The sequence below is a fragment of the Hyalella azteca genome, unplaced genomic scaffold (genome assembly GCF_000764305.2).
Source record: "Hyalella azteca isolate HAZT.00-mixed unplaced genomic scaffold, Hazt_2.0.2 contig17278, whole genome shotgun sequence".
In the NCBI taxonomy this organism is placed as follows: domain Eukaryota; kingdom Metazoa; phylum Arthropoda; class Malacostraca; order Amphipoda; family Hyalellidae; genus Hyalella; species Hyalella azteca.
This window is the reverse complement of record NW_025947067.1, coordinates 118,684-131,971: the sequence shown is the minus strand read 5'-3', so window position 1 is coordinate 131,971 and position 13,288 is coordinate 118,684. Positions and strand designations below refer to the sequence as shown.

At 39.2% G+C, this 13,288-nt stretch overlaps 1 protein-coding gene across 1 annotated transcript in view; it reads right to left on the bottom strand.

Moving 5' to 3' along the window:
• Window positions 1–377: 377 nt before the first annotated feature.
• The window catches only part of LOC108671774 (pituitary homeobox x), a gene marked incomplete in the record, with an annotated part of 24,796 nt that continues 11,885 nt past the window's right edge, over window positions 378–13,288 (bottom strand). Inside the window, 3 exon segments of the mRNA XM_018159349.2 lie at window positions 378–4,631; window positions 4,997–5,063; window positions 9,139–9,158. Of these exon segments, the coding sequence (XP_018014838.1) occupies window positions 4,044–4,631; window positions 4,997–5,063; window positions 9,139–9,158 (675 nt within the window).

Below are 13,288 nucleotides of genomic sequence, written 5' to 3'. Positions count from 1 at the left end.
GGCTCCTTTTGACAACGCGAGGTTCAATAAAACCTTAGCCTGATCCCACAGATCTGTGCTTATAATCGTATAACCCGATTGTGGAGTGAAGAGATTACCGAGATACTGCTCTTTATATTGTCCATGCCCACTCACGAATTAATGGAACATTTATTACTAAAATTACACCAGAGAGAAACTGTCACTACAATCACAATTTCCATTATTTTGAGTGTGTTGGTCTATATATGGTCAAAATTTACCTGGCAACTCAGGTCACAATTATTTTTTCATGTTACTGACTATGGTGGAATGTAAAATTTTTTAATTTGAAAATATGATTCCAAATACGTGCCAATTGTTCAATCTATTAGATATCAGGTTAATAAAAGATGCAACAATGGAAGAGATTTGTTGTGAATTCATTACAGACCTCCACAGAAGGAGACTGAAGCCTTCTCAGCGAGGAAGACTTTTACAGACAACTTCACTACTAAAAATCAGAGACAAATAATGATCAGCACCCACGCACAGGTTAAAGGTTGGGCGACCTTTACGAAAAATAAGTTAAAATGACAAGAAAAGCGTCACGACTGGCGCCATGGCAATGTCTCACGTCTCTACCGGCAATGGCAAGACGTGAGCTAGTAACTTTTCAACGTAGCAGCCTGCTTTACTGTACAGTCAACGGCAAGAAATGCGCTACTTTGCAACGTCGCAGCCTGCTTTACTGTACAGTCAACGGCAAGAAATGAGCAACCTTGCAACGTAGCAGCCTGCCTTTTTGTACAGTCAGCGGTGAGGAAAGAGCAACTTTGCAACGCTACAACCTGCCCTACTGTACAGTCAGTGCCAAGGCAGGAGCAACTTTGCAACGTCGCAGCCTACCACACTGTACAGTCAGTGGGAATGCAGGAGCAGCTTTGCAACGTTGTAGCCGTCCTTACTGTACAATGTATAGTCAGTGGAGCCACATAGCAACGTGTGCCACATGTGCCACATGTGAGCAACTTGGCAACGTTCGCAACCTGCCTATGTTGTACAATAAACAGAAAGATAGATCTATAACCCAACATTGACATCACCAGTTTCAGTTTGTACAGTTTTTATATTTAATTGTAAGAATGAACATATTATTCAAACCCTTAAATAAGTCAAGACAACTGTACAGTTGTAAGAAAAGTTATCCTTTGGCACTTGTAGAATAATATGGGCCTTAGGCAGAGGTTATTTCAGAAAGAAAGAGACCCGTTTTTACATTGAATATATGTACATGAAATACGCTTCATACTCTGCATGGGTAAGGGAGTCTTTTATAATGATTTCTCTGACAAATCGGCAATTCAATGTATACTAGAAATGAAAGCCTATATTTGTAAAGAAAATATGAAAGTTGTAGCTGTAGCAATAAATTAATGGCTAGTTAATAATTCGATATGACTTATTCGTTATCCTCTTGAGTTAGCAAGAGGATGGCGAATATATCCTTTATATCCTCCTCTGTGCATATCCTACTTCAGTATTGTCAGCATGCACCGGCGGCCCAAAGGATTACGAATATTAAGCTCAGAATTATAATTATTGAATATTGCAATTTCAAACATTGGTAATAATTTAACATTTCATACTGCTTCACTAATAATTAATTCAATTATTTGTCGCCGGTATAAGTTATTTTCACTCTCAACACGGTATTGAAATCACTGCTTTCGGAATTTTTGAGCTCGTTATTAACATCACGTTTGGCGCGAATGGACCGTATGGGTTAATTTTTGCGAAAAAAAATAAAATTTCCGACTTATGACTTTCGTGGCTGTGACTCCCGTGACGCAATGGAAGTCATAATATCGATGGCTACCTTTGATTTATTGTTCACCGTAATAACATAGTGGCTGATTTAATTCCAATCAGTTTCAAAGCTTAAATTTTTTATAAAAGTTTACAATAAAATCAACAAAATAGAAAAAAAGCTTGCTTGGTAAATCTTAATAATCAGTTGTTTCACTACAATTTAATCATAAGTCAGTTACCTGACGGCATATATAGTAGCACTGCTAATTGCTTCAAAGTTCTACAAAACTTCAAACTTTGAACATTATGCCTGTAGAAGATAATTTCGAGATTTGGTTCGTTACAGGATTTAGGATTATATTAAAATGAATAACACGAGAGTTAGCAAGTCTTCCCCCTTATTCTATGGTTTTCAAACCATGGTTTTGGCTTTAAAACCCCGAAAGCCTTGCTATCGACTGCTAATCATGCACTTCTTTCATTAAAAATTGATTATTTTATATGCAAGAATTTTTTGTGCGTTTTCATGGGTTTGAGAGCAATAACGAATAAAAGAAATAAGTACAAAATTATATAGAATTTCATTAAATTTCATGCGCGAACAGATTACCTAAATCTCGATTCATTTACACTATTTTGAGCCGCGTTTAACTCAAACAAATACGAGCGGTAATTGATATTCATTCGATCTCTGAAGAAAGAAGATTTTTCCTGCTGCAGCACAACGAAGTGAGCCTAAAATAACATGATAGTTTACATACCATTCAATAACCGAGTGATTTTGGCGCGTTTTTACTATACCCATGCACTCTTGACGCCATTACTAACTAATAAAAGGACATTAATCATTTATCGGAATACGCAATACTTATATCATTTTTATATGTCGTTTTTTATTACTATTTAAACGAAAGCAACAACTTTTCAAAGACGCCCAATTTTAACTAAATTATATCAACCTTAACCGGTTCCATTCATAAGAGCGGTAACAATTTAAAACGTTTATCAATAATTTTTGGAGAGGTTTAATTTTTAGCCCATACCTTCTTCTGCTAATTGAAGAGTTCAAGATATAAAAATTATCATAATTTCGATCAGGGTATCAAAAGTCCATTAACTCTCATTCAAATTCTTTATTATTAATGCACCATTAAAGCGCTCAATACTGACTCATAGCACCAGAGTTTCATCTCAGACGATTTAATCGCCCGCACATCGGTCGTCTGCTCTAGTGTTAATCCTAGCAGGTAAACGACGCGGAAACAACGTTGATTACGAGTTGATATCGTTGAAACATAGACGCTAAATCAACGTTACTTCAACTTCAAATGCCTGATAGGAATAAATAATCTGTACAACACGAGTTATTTAATCAAAAAACTAGCATGATGCGAACTAAGAGCTAAAGTAGAGGCATAACACATCGGGTATAATACACTTATATTTACTCATTGATTCACTTTGCGCTCCGAAATTATTTACATTTTATTTCAAAATCTAAGCAGCGCGATGAATGAGTTTGCACATGAATGTGACGGCTAGAAGCGTCTTGTAAGATTAACATTTACTAATCCATGGATGAAATATGTGCACTAATGAATGACTTTCAATAGTATCGCGTATAAACTACACTTAGGTTTTTAGTTGATGACTTATTCACATGAGTTGGGAAAACTGTCCCGACTGATGTTTCAAAACTTGTGACCATTGCTGAAGTTCATGGATATTTTTCTTATGAAAATGAAATCAAAACACACGACTTCGTGATGCTAATTATATAGAATATTTATTCTGAACTATTCATGTCTTCCTTGAATCACTGCCAGCGGCCGATTATTAATAAAATAGAGTGAGTACTGGGATGATCAATCAAATAATATATGAAATAAAGCGAGAACAACAACGTGTGTACAGCGAAGCCAAGAGACCAGGGGCTGGACTTTCATACACGATTCAAAGGCGATCGTAAGCGCTGCGTTCGTCGTAAATTAGGGTTTTCCTTTTTGAGATTAGCGAATTCAGCCCGAGAAGTTTTTAGTGATTGGTTGAATGGGAATTACGATGTCGTAATTATTTCAAGAATCACACTTAGGAACAAGAAGCTCACAAAAATTTCTAACATTTTAAACTTTGAGTCAATCAAAGTTCAAAGACAAACTATGCATACCAATATCAAAAGAGAGACCCAAGCTAAACGATTTCGGACTTACGGACGCCGTCACAGTTCTTGAGAATCCGTACCATTGGAAGAGGAGCCTCGGGAATCAAAAAAGTTACGCTATTACGCTATTCATACATGAAAATTTATCCGAAGAAGGGGTGGAGGCCGGGAAGAAAGAGCTTGTGTTGTCCACGACAGAAGAAGAGCGAGAGTCTGGACCCGCTGTCGAGTATGTGAATGCTGGGGAATGGGACTTGGCCCTGAGCCTTAGGGACGCAATTGAGGAAGACATGGCCCCAGGCTGGTCCCGGTACATGTAGGGAGAAGTGGGTGCAGGATATGGGCAGGGGGTCCCACAGCTGCCCAGGGTAGACGACATGGACGTGGGCATGATGCCGCTGGAAGCGGTCTGGCCCGCAGTCTGGAAGCAGTTGATGGGCGTCATCGCAGAATGTTGTTGACTAATCAACGGGTTCATGTTGACGCTGTTGAAGCCCCAGGGCAGGTTCTTGGCGGCGATGGCTGGCGGGGTAACTTTAGCCCAGTTGTTGTAGGTGGAGTAGCCTGAGTACAAACCATCATCCCATGTGAAGCCGTTCAGTTGTGCCCCCCATCCTCCCTTCAGGTCCCCCGGCATGCCTGACGTCAGCACGTGGCGCTCCCTCTTGCGCCACTTCGCGCGCCGGTTTTTGAACCATATCTGCGACAGCAATAACAATATTTTCATAAAACCTTTGGTTAAAACCGAGAAAAAATATTTGGGTAGTTCTTTCTCAAGCAATCGAAATGGAAGCGCCACAAAATTGGTTAATTTGTTTCTTTACTGGATAATTTTTGGAACAAAAAGAGAAGTTATATTATTAACTATTCAAGCGTCATGGAGGTGAAAAACACGAGTGCCGGCGTAAACTATTAATGTAATAAATTTTTTTTTGTAATAAAACATGTAATAAAACATTTTATCATTTTGCAAGTTTTGAATGAAGAGGAAATTCGACATTTGAAGCATAAATACGGTGAAAATTGACGTGAAGTTCCTACAGAAAATAATTTTCCGGAACTCACCCTGACTTGAGCTTCCTTGAGACTCAGCCACAGCGAAATCTCCTCTCTGGCGCTGAGGTCGGGGTACCTGCGGGGGAACAAAGTGGCGGCGTTAGACAACTGGTGGCGGGGGAACAAGCGTACAAGATAACAAAACAATTCTGCGAACGATTATTAAGTTACTCAGATAACAGTTGTGATTCAGCAACAGGCGTACGCTGATGCATGTAACAGCTGATGAGATAAGGATACCAGAGCCGTCACTATACCTGCCAGAGCCGTCACTACTTGCCAGAGCCGTCACTACCTGCCAGAGCCGTCACTACCTGCCAGAGCCGTCACTACCTGCCAGAGCCGTAACTACCTGCCAGAGCTGTCACTACCTGCCAGAGCCGTCACTACCTGTCAGAGCCGTCACTATCTGCCAGAGCCGTCACTACCTGCCAGAGCCGTCACTACCTGCCAGAACCGTCACTTACAAATACCTTGTCATAAGGCATTTATAGAATGGAAATACCTTGTCATAGGGTATTTATAGAATACAAATGGCTTGTCATAGGGTATTTATAGAAAACAAATACCTTGTCATAAGGCATTTATAGAATACAAATACCTTGTCATAGGGTATTTAGAGAATACAAATTTATCAAAAAGTATTTATACACATAGAAGTATAGTAATAGTATTTACAGTATATGAATACCCTGAATAACAAAACAAATCCGCGAAATATTGTTAAAAGTTACCCAGGATGCAGTTAAGCTTTAGTAAATAAACTGTAATCGATTTGCAAACTACGTATATTGCAGACTGATGCACAGTATTGCAGACTGATGCACAGTATTGCAGACTGATGCACAGTATTGCAGACTGATGCACAGTATTGCAGACTGATGCACAGTATTGCAGACTGTGACTATAAATACACGTAGAGGCCTAAGTACACCCAGCGTATTACACCCAGCAGCCTAATCGTATCCTAATTACACCCAGCAGCCTAATTATACGCAGCAGCCTAAGTACACGTAGCGGGATATTTCTCGTCTGCGATTGGTGGGCTTCGCTGGGAAAGCCTTCAGTGATTGGCTGGCGGAGTTGCGAACTTATAAAATAAAAAAAAAAAATACGGCCCCAGGAATTGTGACATGACACTGACGTGTATCATTCAGTTGTCAGTGTATCATTCAGTTGTCAGTGTATCATTCAGTTGTCAGTGTATCATTCAGTTGTCAGTGTATCATTCAGTTGTCAGTGAATCATTTAGTTGTCAGTGTATCATTCAGTTGTCATCGTTCAGTTGTCAGTGTACGTGTCAGTTGTGACAGCTCAATCTTTTTGCTACGTCACGATATCAATTTTCGTACCGCATGACCTACGGGCAAATGTGCGAAGATTTATTGAACTTTGTACTTCTTTCGTTAATTAGAATTGAGGTGTTAATTTGAGTTAATTTGGGTATCTGCAAATTGCTTTTCAAATTAGGAAAGAAATTAAAATTGATTTGTTCGTGTTTTTAAATCGTGCGCGAGCACGCAATGATCCAGCTACTAAAATATGATATGTTAGACATCTATAAAATAAAAGTCGTAATAATTCATTTAATTCACTAAATTTTTTCCCTTAATTTTGGTATACCATTTCTATTTATTAGAATTTTAGAAATATAAATTTTCATTTTTATTTTTATTACTTACGGTGGCAGTTCCGTAATGTAAGTATGTCGGGACATACGCTGGAAAATTTCAGCAATGTAAGTGACCAATTTTGTGATGGGGTAAATTCTTTTTGATGATGGGACAAATTTTCTTCAGTGAAAGAGTAAATAATTTTTGGTGACGGATTACATCTTATTTGGTGATGTAATAAATATTTTCTGATGATGGGGTACTTCTGTTTTTTTGGTGATGGGGCAAATTCTTTTGGGCTTTTGGTAAATTTTGGCGAAGTCGTTCGCTCGATGACATATTTCGCCAAAAATTTATGGGCATAAATGCCATACCATTCCTAAACCGGGGTCTCGATTCAGATTAAGATAACGAAAAATATATTTTAACGTCTTCTTAAATCCTTCTTGCAGTAGTTTGGTCTAAAGTATTGAGATACTCAGAGTATATATGAATTTGTTCATTTTACATTATAATATGTCTAAGATATTTCATATTGCAGTGCAACGTATCAATTGTTGAATAAATCCTCTTCACTTTAACAGCTCCAAATTTACAGTACGACCAAAGCTGACTAAATTTAAAGTTACCCTGCCGAATTAAAAGTAATTATGCGGGGATTTATCATGCGGTCAAACGTGCAGGTTTAAATCTAAAATTAGACTGTGCGATATGAAAACTCTTTAAATGATATGGTTTACAAATGCTTGAATAAGTCTTGCCGAAATTTCCAATTTATCGAGCATACACTGAATGTTAGATATATTGGTGCGTTAGAATATTCAGAAAACGAAACGTAAATAACTTTTCGACCGTAATAAATTTTAACTAACAATATAATTTAAGATTTATGACATTATTGCATTACTAAAGTAACATAGAGAGAGCGCAAGACATGCACTGTTATCAGTGAATAAGCAAGTGTTAAGCTGTCTCATGTCCTGATTAGATACAAGTCTTATCTCTAGCATATCTTTTACTGAGAAACTGATGTGTTGACGAGTGAATTGAGCCTGCAACTGACCTGCAGTGCTACAAGCATTTACTCGACCATTTCTAAACAATTAAAAAAAAAGACACTCATCTAAAATCCACTCGACCATTCCTATAGCTAATGACCTCACCTATTTCTAGAGAAGGTGCCCTCACCTATTTCTAGAGAAGGTGCCCTCACCTATTTCTAGAGAAGGTGCCCTCACCTATTTCTAGAGAAGGTGCCCTCACCTATTTCTAGAGAAGGTGCCCTCACCTATTTCTAGAGAAGGTGCCCTCACCTATTTCTAGAGAAGGTGCCCTCACCTATTTCTAGAGAAGGTGCCCTCACCTATTTCTAGAGAAGGTGCCCTCACCTATTTCTAGAGAAGGTGCCCTCACCTATTTCTAGAGAAGGTGCCCTCACCTATTTCTAGAGAAGGTGCCCTCACCTATTTCTAGAGAAGGTGCCCTCACCTATTTCTAGAGAAGGTGCCCTCACCTATTTCTAGAGAAGGTGCCCTCACCTATTTCTAGAGAAGGTGCCCTCACCTATTTCTAGAGAAGGTGCCCTCACCTATTTCTAGAGAAGGTGCCCTCACCTATTTCTAGAGAAGGTGCCCTCACCTATTTCTAGAGAAGGTGCCCTCACCTATTTCTAGAGAAGGTGCCCTCACCTATTTCTAGAGAAGGTGCCCTCACCTATTTCTAGAGAAGGTGCCCTCACCTATTTCTAGAGAAGGTGCCCTCACCTATTTCTAGAGAAGGTGCCCTCACCTATTTCTAGAGAAGGTGCCCTCACCTATTTCTAGAGAAGGTGCCCTCACCTATTTCTAGAGAAGGTGCCCTCACCTATTTCTAGAGAAGGTGCCCTCACCTATTTCTAGAGAAGGTGCCCTCACCTATTTCTAGAGAAGGTGCCCTCACCTATTTCTAGAGAAGGTGCCCTCACCTATTTCTAGAGAAGGTGCCCTCACCTATTTCTAGAGAAGGTGCCCTCACCTATTTCTAGAGAAGGTGCCCTCACCTATTTCTAGAGAAGGTGCCCTCACCTATTTCTAGAGAAGGTGCCCTCACCTATTTCTAGAGAAGGTGCCCTCACCTATTTCTAGAGAAGGTGCCCTCACCTATTTCTAGAGAAGGTGCCCTCACCTATTTCTAGAGAAGGTGCCCTCACCTATTTCTAGAGAAGGTGCCCTCACCTATTTCTAGAGAAGGTGCCCTCACCTATTTCTAGAGAAGGTGCCCTCACCTATTTCTAGAGAAGGTGCCCTCACCTATTTCTAGAGAAGGTGCCCTCACCTATTTCTAGAGAAGGTGCCCTCACCTATTTCTAGAGAAGGTGCCCTCACCTATTTCTAGAGAAGGTGCCCTCACCTATTTCTAGAGAAGGTGCCCTCACCTATTTCTAGAGAAGGTGCCCTCACCTATTTCTAGAGAAGGTGCCCTCACCTATTTCTAGAGAAGGTGCCCTCACCTATTTCTAGAGAAGGTGCCCTCACCTATTTCTAGAGAAGGTGCCCTCACCTATTTCTAGAGAAGGTGCCCTCACCTANGACGGCGGTGATGAAGAGATGGACGGCAGTGATGAAGAGATGGACGGCAGTGATGAAGAGATGGACGGCAGTGATGAAGAGATGGACGGCAGTGATGAAGAGATGGACGGCGGTGATGAAGAGATGGACGGTTTATCTTTGAACCGCTTAAACGTATAAATACTTAATAATAGTTAATGCTTGAATAATTAAAAAAGAATTGAAATTCCATGGAAACGCAATTTTTGGACGGAAATGGATGGACGGAAAATGCCACACACGCCACACACGCCACACACGCCACACACGCCGCTCATACCACACATGCCACACACGCCACACATACCACACATGCCACACACGCCACACATGCCACACACGCCACACATGCCACAGAACGCACCAGCACGCCGGCCCCACTGCGTTACTTGTGGCAATTTGCTCGGCCAAATGGCGCGCGCGGCCACAATGCCGGCGGAAGTTGGCCAGAATTAACGGTTCCATTACAGGGCTGGCCTAAGTGGCCAATAAATGGTCAGTTGTGACCACCCGCAGCGGCCTCGTCCATCACTCGATGGCTCGTGTACAAGTTAAACAGCAAAAGATTAATAATGCGATCGGATTTTAGGGGAATTTTCTGGCTTCCTGCGCTCGCTCCAACAGCCGGGACATTTCCTTGTTATTATCTGCATGGGGGGCAGTTAGGCGACCATGTTATTTACAGATTTACTGATAAACTAATTAAGTTATATGTTTAATTATATAGTTCAATTATTGCTAATTTAATTTTGTTGTCGTGGTGGTTAGACGTATAATCTTGTGATACTTTTTACGGGTAAAATGATGACCTTCAGTTTAATCAAAGATAATTAATCTATTTATATTTAATTTTTTGAAGCAAACTAATTAAATTAAGGTAATAACATATTCAGTGAATAAAATTCCCTTCAAATCAAGGACAGATGAGTAATGATATGTAAGTTTAAGCATATGTAGTGAAAGAAGGAAAGAATCGAATAAAACTTACAAAATAATTACAATTCCAGTGCCTAAATTATCAGTTACACTAATTTATAAAAGTTTTGATATATTAAATGTAAGTATTTTAGAATATATTAAATTCTGAACATCAATCTGTGCGTACGCACTCCCGAACCTCGCATGATAGTAAAATTTCCAACAGTTGTTCATTCACTACACTAGCTTTTAATGCCTTATTAGCATACACTCGCTTTTAATGCCTTAAAAGTATATGCAAATCTAAACTCTTTATTCCAAGTTCATGAGTGCAGGAAGAAATTGCTGCATAAAGTAAAATTAAAAAATTAAATTAAGATTAAGAATTAAAACTTCAATATCAAGAAAAATGTTATGACAACATGAGCGCAACAATGTTTATTTTAAATCACTGTGACCAGAAATTGTAAAAAATTGTTTCATCATCCTAATGGCATCATCTGAAGAACATTATTTCAAATATTCTGAATTAATAAGTAACTTCAGCAATGCTTGTAGGTTCGTAATGTTCATCGCCAATATTGGCTATAGAAATTAATCCCGACACAATAACGACTACAATGAAGTCATCGGGATATAACTAGCATGAGACAGGAGGCATGAGGCAGGAGGCAGGAGGCAGGAGGCAGGAGGCAGGAGGCACGGGTCAAGATTGGCAAGAGGCAGGAGGCACGTGGCAAAAGGCACGATCGAGGCAGGAGGCAGGAGGCAGGAGGCAGGAGGCACGGGTCAAGATTGGCAAGAGGCAGGAGGCACGTGGCAAAAGGCACGATCGAGGCAGGAGGCAGGAGGCAGGAGGCAGGAGGCACGGGTCAAGATTGGCAGGAGGCAGGAGGCACGCGCTGTTAAGCGTTTCATTTCACGGAGCTTACGAAATCAGCGCGCGTTTATAGACTGAGGCCCAGTGAGCGCAGTTAGACTGAGGCGCAGTGAGCGCAGTTAGACTGAGGCGCAGTGAGCGCAGTTAGACTGAGGCGCAGTGAGCGCAGTTAGACTGGGCGCAGTGAGCGCAGTTAGACTGAGGCGCAGTGAGCGCAGTTAGACTGAGGCGCAGTGAGCGCAGATATACGCATTACAGAGCAGATGTAATACAGATGTTTTATTACAGATGTTTTATTACAGATGTTTTATTACAGATGTTTTATTACAGATGTTTTATTACAGATGTTTTATTACAGATGTTTTATTACAGATGTTTTATTACAGATGTTTTATTACAGATGTTTTATTACAGATGTTTTATTACAGATGTTTTATTACAGATGTTTTATTACAGATGTTTTATTACAGATGTTTTATTACAGATGTTTTATTACAGATGTTTTATTACAGATGTTTTATTACAGATGTTTTATTACAGATGTTTTATTACAGATGTTTTATTACAGATGTTTTATTACAGATGTTTTATTACAGATGTTTTATTACAGATGTTTTATTACAGATGTTTTATTACAGATGTTTTATTACAGATGTTTTATTACAGATGTTTTATTACAGATGTTTTATTACAGATGTTTTATTACAGATGTTTTATTACAGATGTTTTATTACAGATGTTTTATTACAGATGTTTTATTACAGATGTTTTATTACAGATGTTTTATTACAGATGTTTTATTACAGATGTTTTATTACAGATGTTTTATTACAGATGTTTTATTACAGATGTTTTATTACAGATGTTTTATTACAGATGTTTTATTACAGATGTTTTATTACAGATGTTTTATTACAGATGTTTTATTACAGATGTTTTATTACAGATGTTTTATTACAGATGTTTTATTACAGATGTTTTATTACAGATGTTTTATTACAGATGTTTTATTACAGATGTTTTATTACAGATGTTTTATTACAGATGTTTTATTACAGATGTTTTATTACAGTTGTTTATAACATAAAAGTCGCACTAAGCGCTGGCGTTACACGCGACGTTACGCCGCGGCAGGCAATAGGAGCGCGACTAACGCGTGACGCGTGACGCGCGTCGGCGACGTGACGTCTCAATCACGCGGCGTCGTGCGCTTCATCTCACGCTTCACGCGCTTCATTAACTCAATCAGTTAACTCGGTCGTAAAATGAAGCGTTCGGCTCTCAGCGAGCAGCAATAGTGAGCGATAAGATCATTATTGTCATTATCCGCGTGATAGTGATGTTTATGGAGCAATGGTGCAGGATAACATCATTATTGTCATTATCCGAGTGATAGTGATGTTTATGGAGCAATGGTGCAGGATAACATCATTATTGTCATTATCCGAGTGATAGTGATGTTTATGGAGCAATGGTGCAGGATAACATCATTATTGTCATTATCCGAGTGATAGTGATGTTTGTGGAGCAATAGTGCGGGATGGGGGATGGTGATGTGGAACATTTGCCCTAAGTGTGGCGTGTAAAATCGTTACTCATGGGCTACAAGAAAAGAATATTTATTGTGATATTCACGCCACAAAACTGCCATTGTGTGCGTGCAAAATAGAACAAAAATTGAATTTGCACACAAAATTTTTTGAAATAAAGATGGATTCTTCATTGACTTGCTATATTTTTATTCTTATCTATTAAAACTCAGGAAATACGCCCATGCGGTAGGTAGTTATAGTCACTTTAACAATTTGCAATTATCGAAATTAATAATTGTAAAGGACGAACAAAGGCTGCACTTAGTTAGCCACTTTACCGATTTGCAATTAATTAGAAATTAATAATTGTAAAGAGTGTGTGTGTGAACAAAGCCGAGCATCATCATCATCATCATCAGCAGCAGCAGCAGCAGCAGCAGCAGCTCATTCATTATGTATGTACTCAATTTCAGTATAATTTTATATTCAGTATATATATAGTAGGTGTTCTATCGCAACCATCATTATGTGTATAGATATTCACACTACATATATGCTGTATAGCAATACACTTGTCCAACTTGTCATCACACTTCACACGCATATGACAGACACGTTCTTTCATATCACGGGCACAGTCTTTCTTCTATATCGCGAATCTCTTCATCTACTCATTGCTCTCTTCATCTACTCATTGCTCTCTTCATCTACTCATTGCTCTCTTCATCTACTCATTGATCTCTTCATCTACTCATTGCTCTCTTCATCTACTC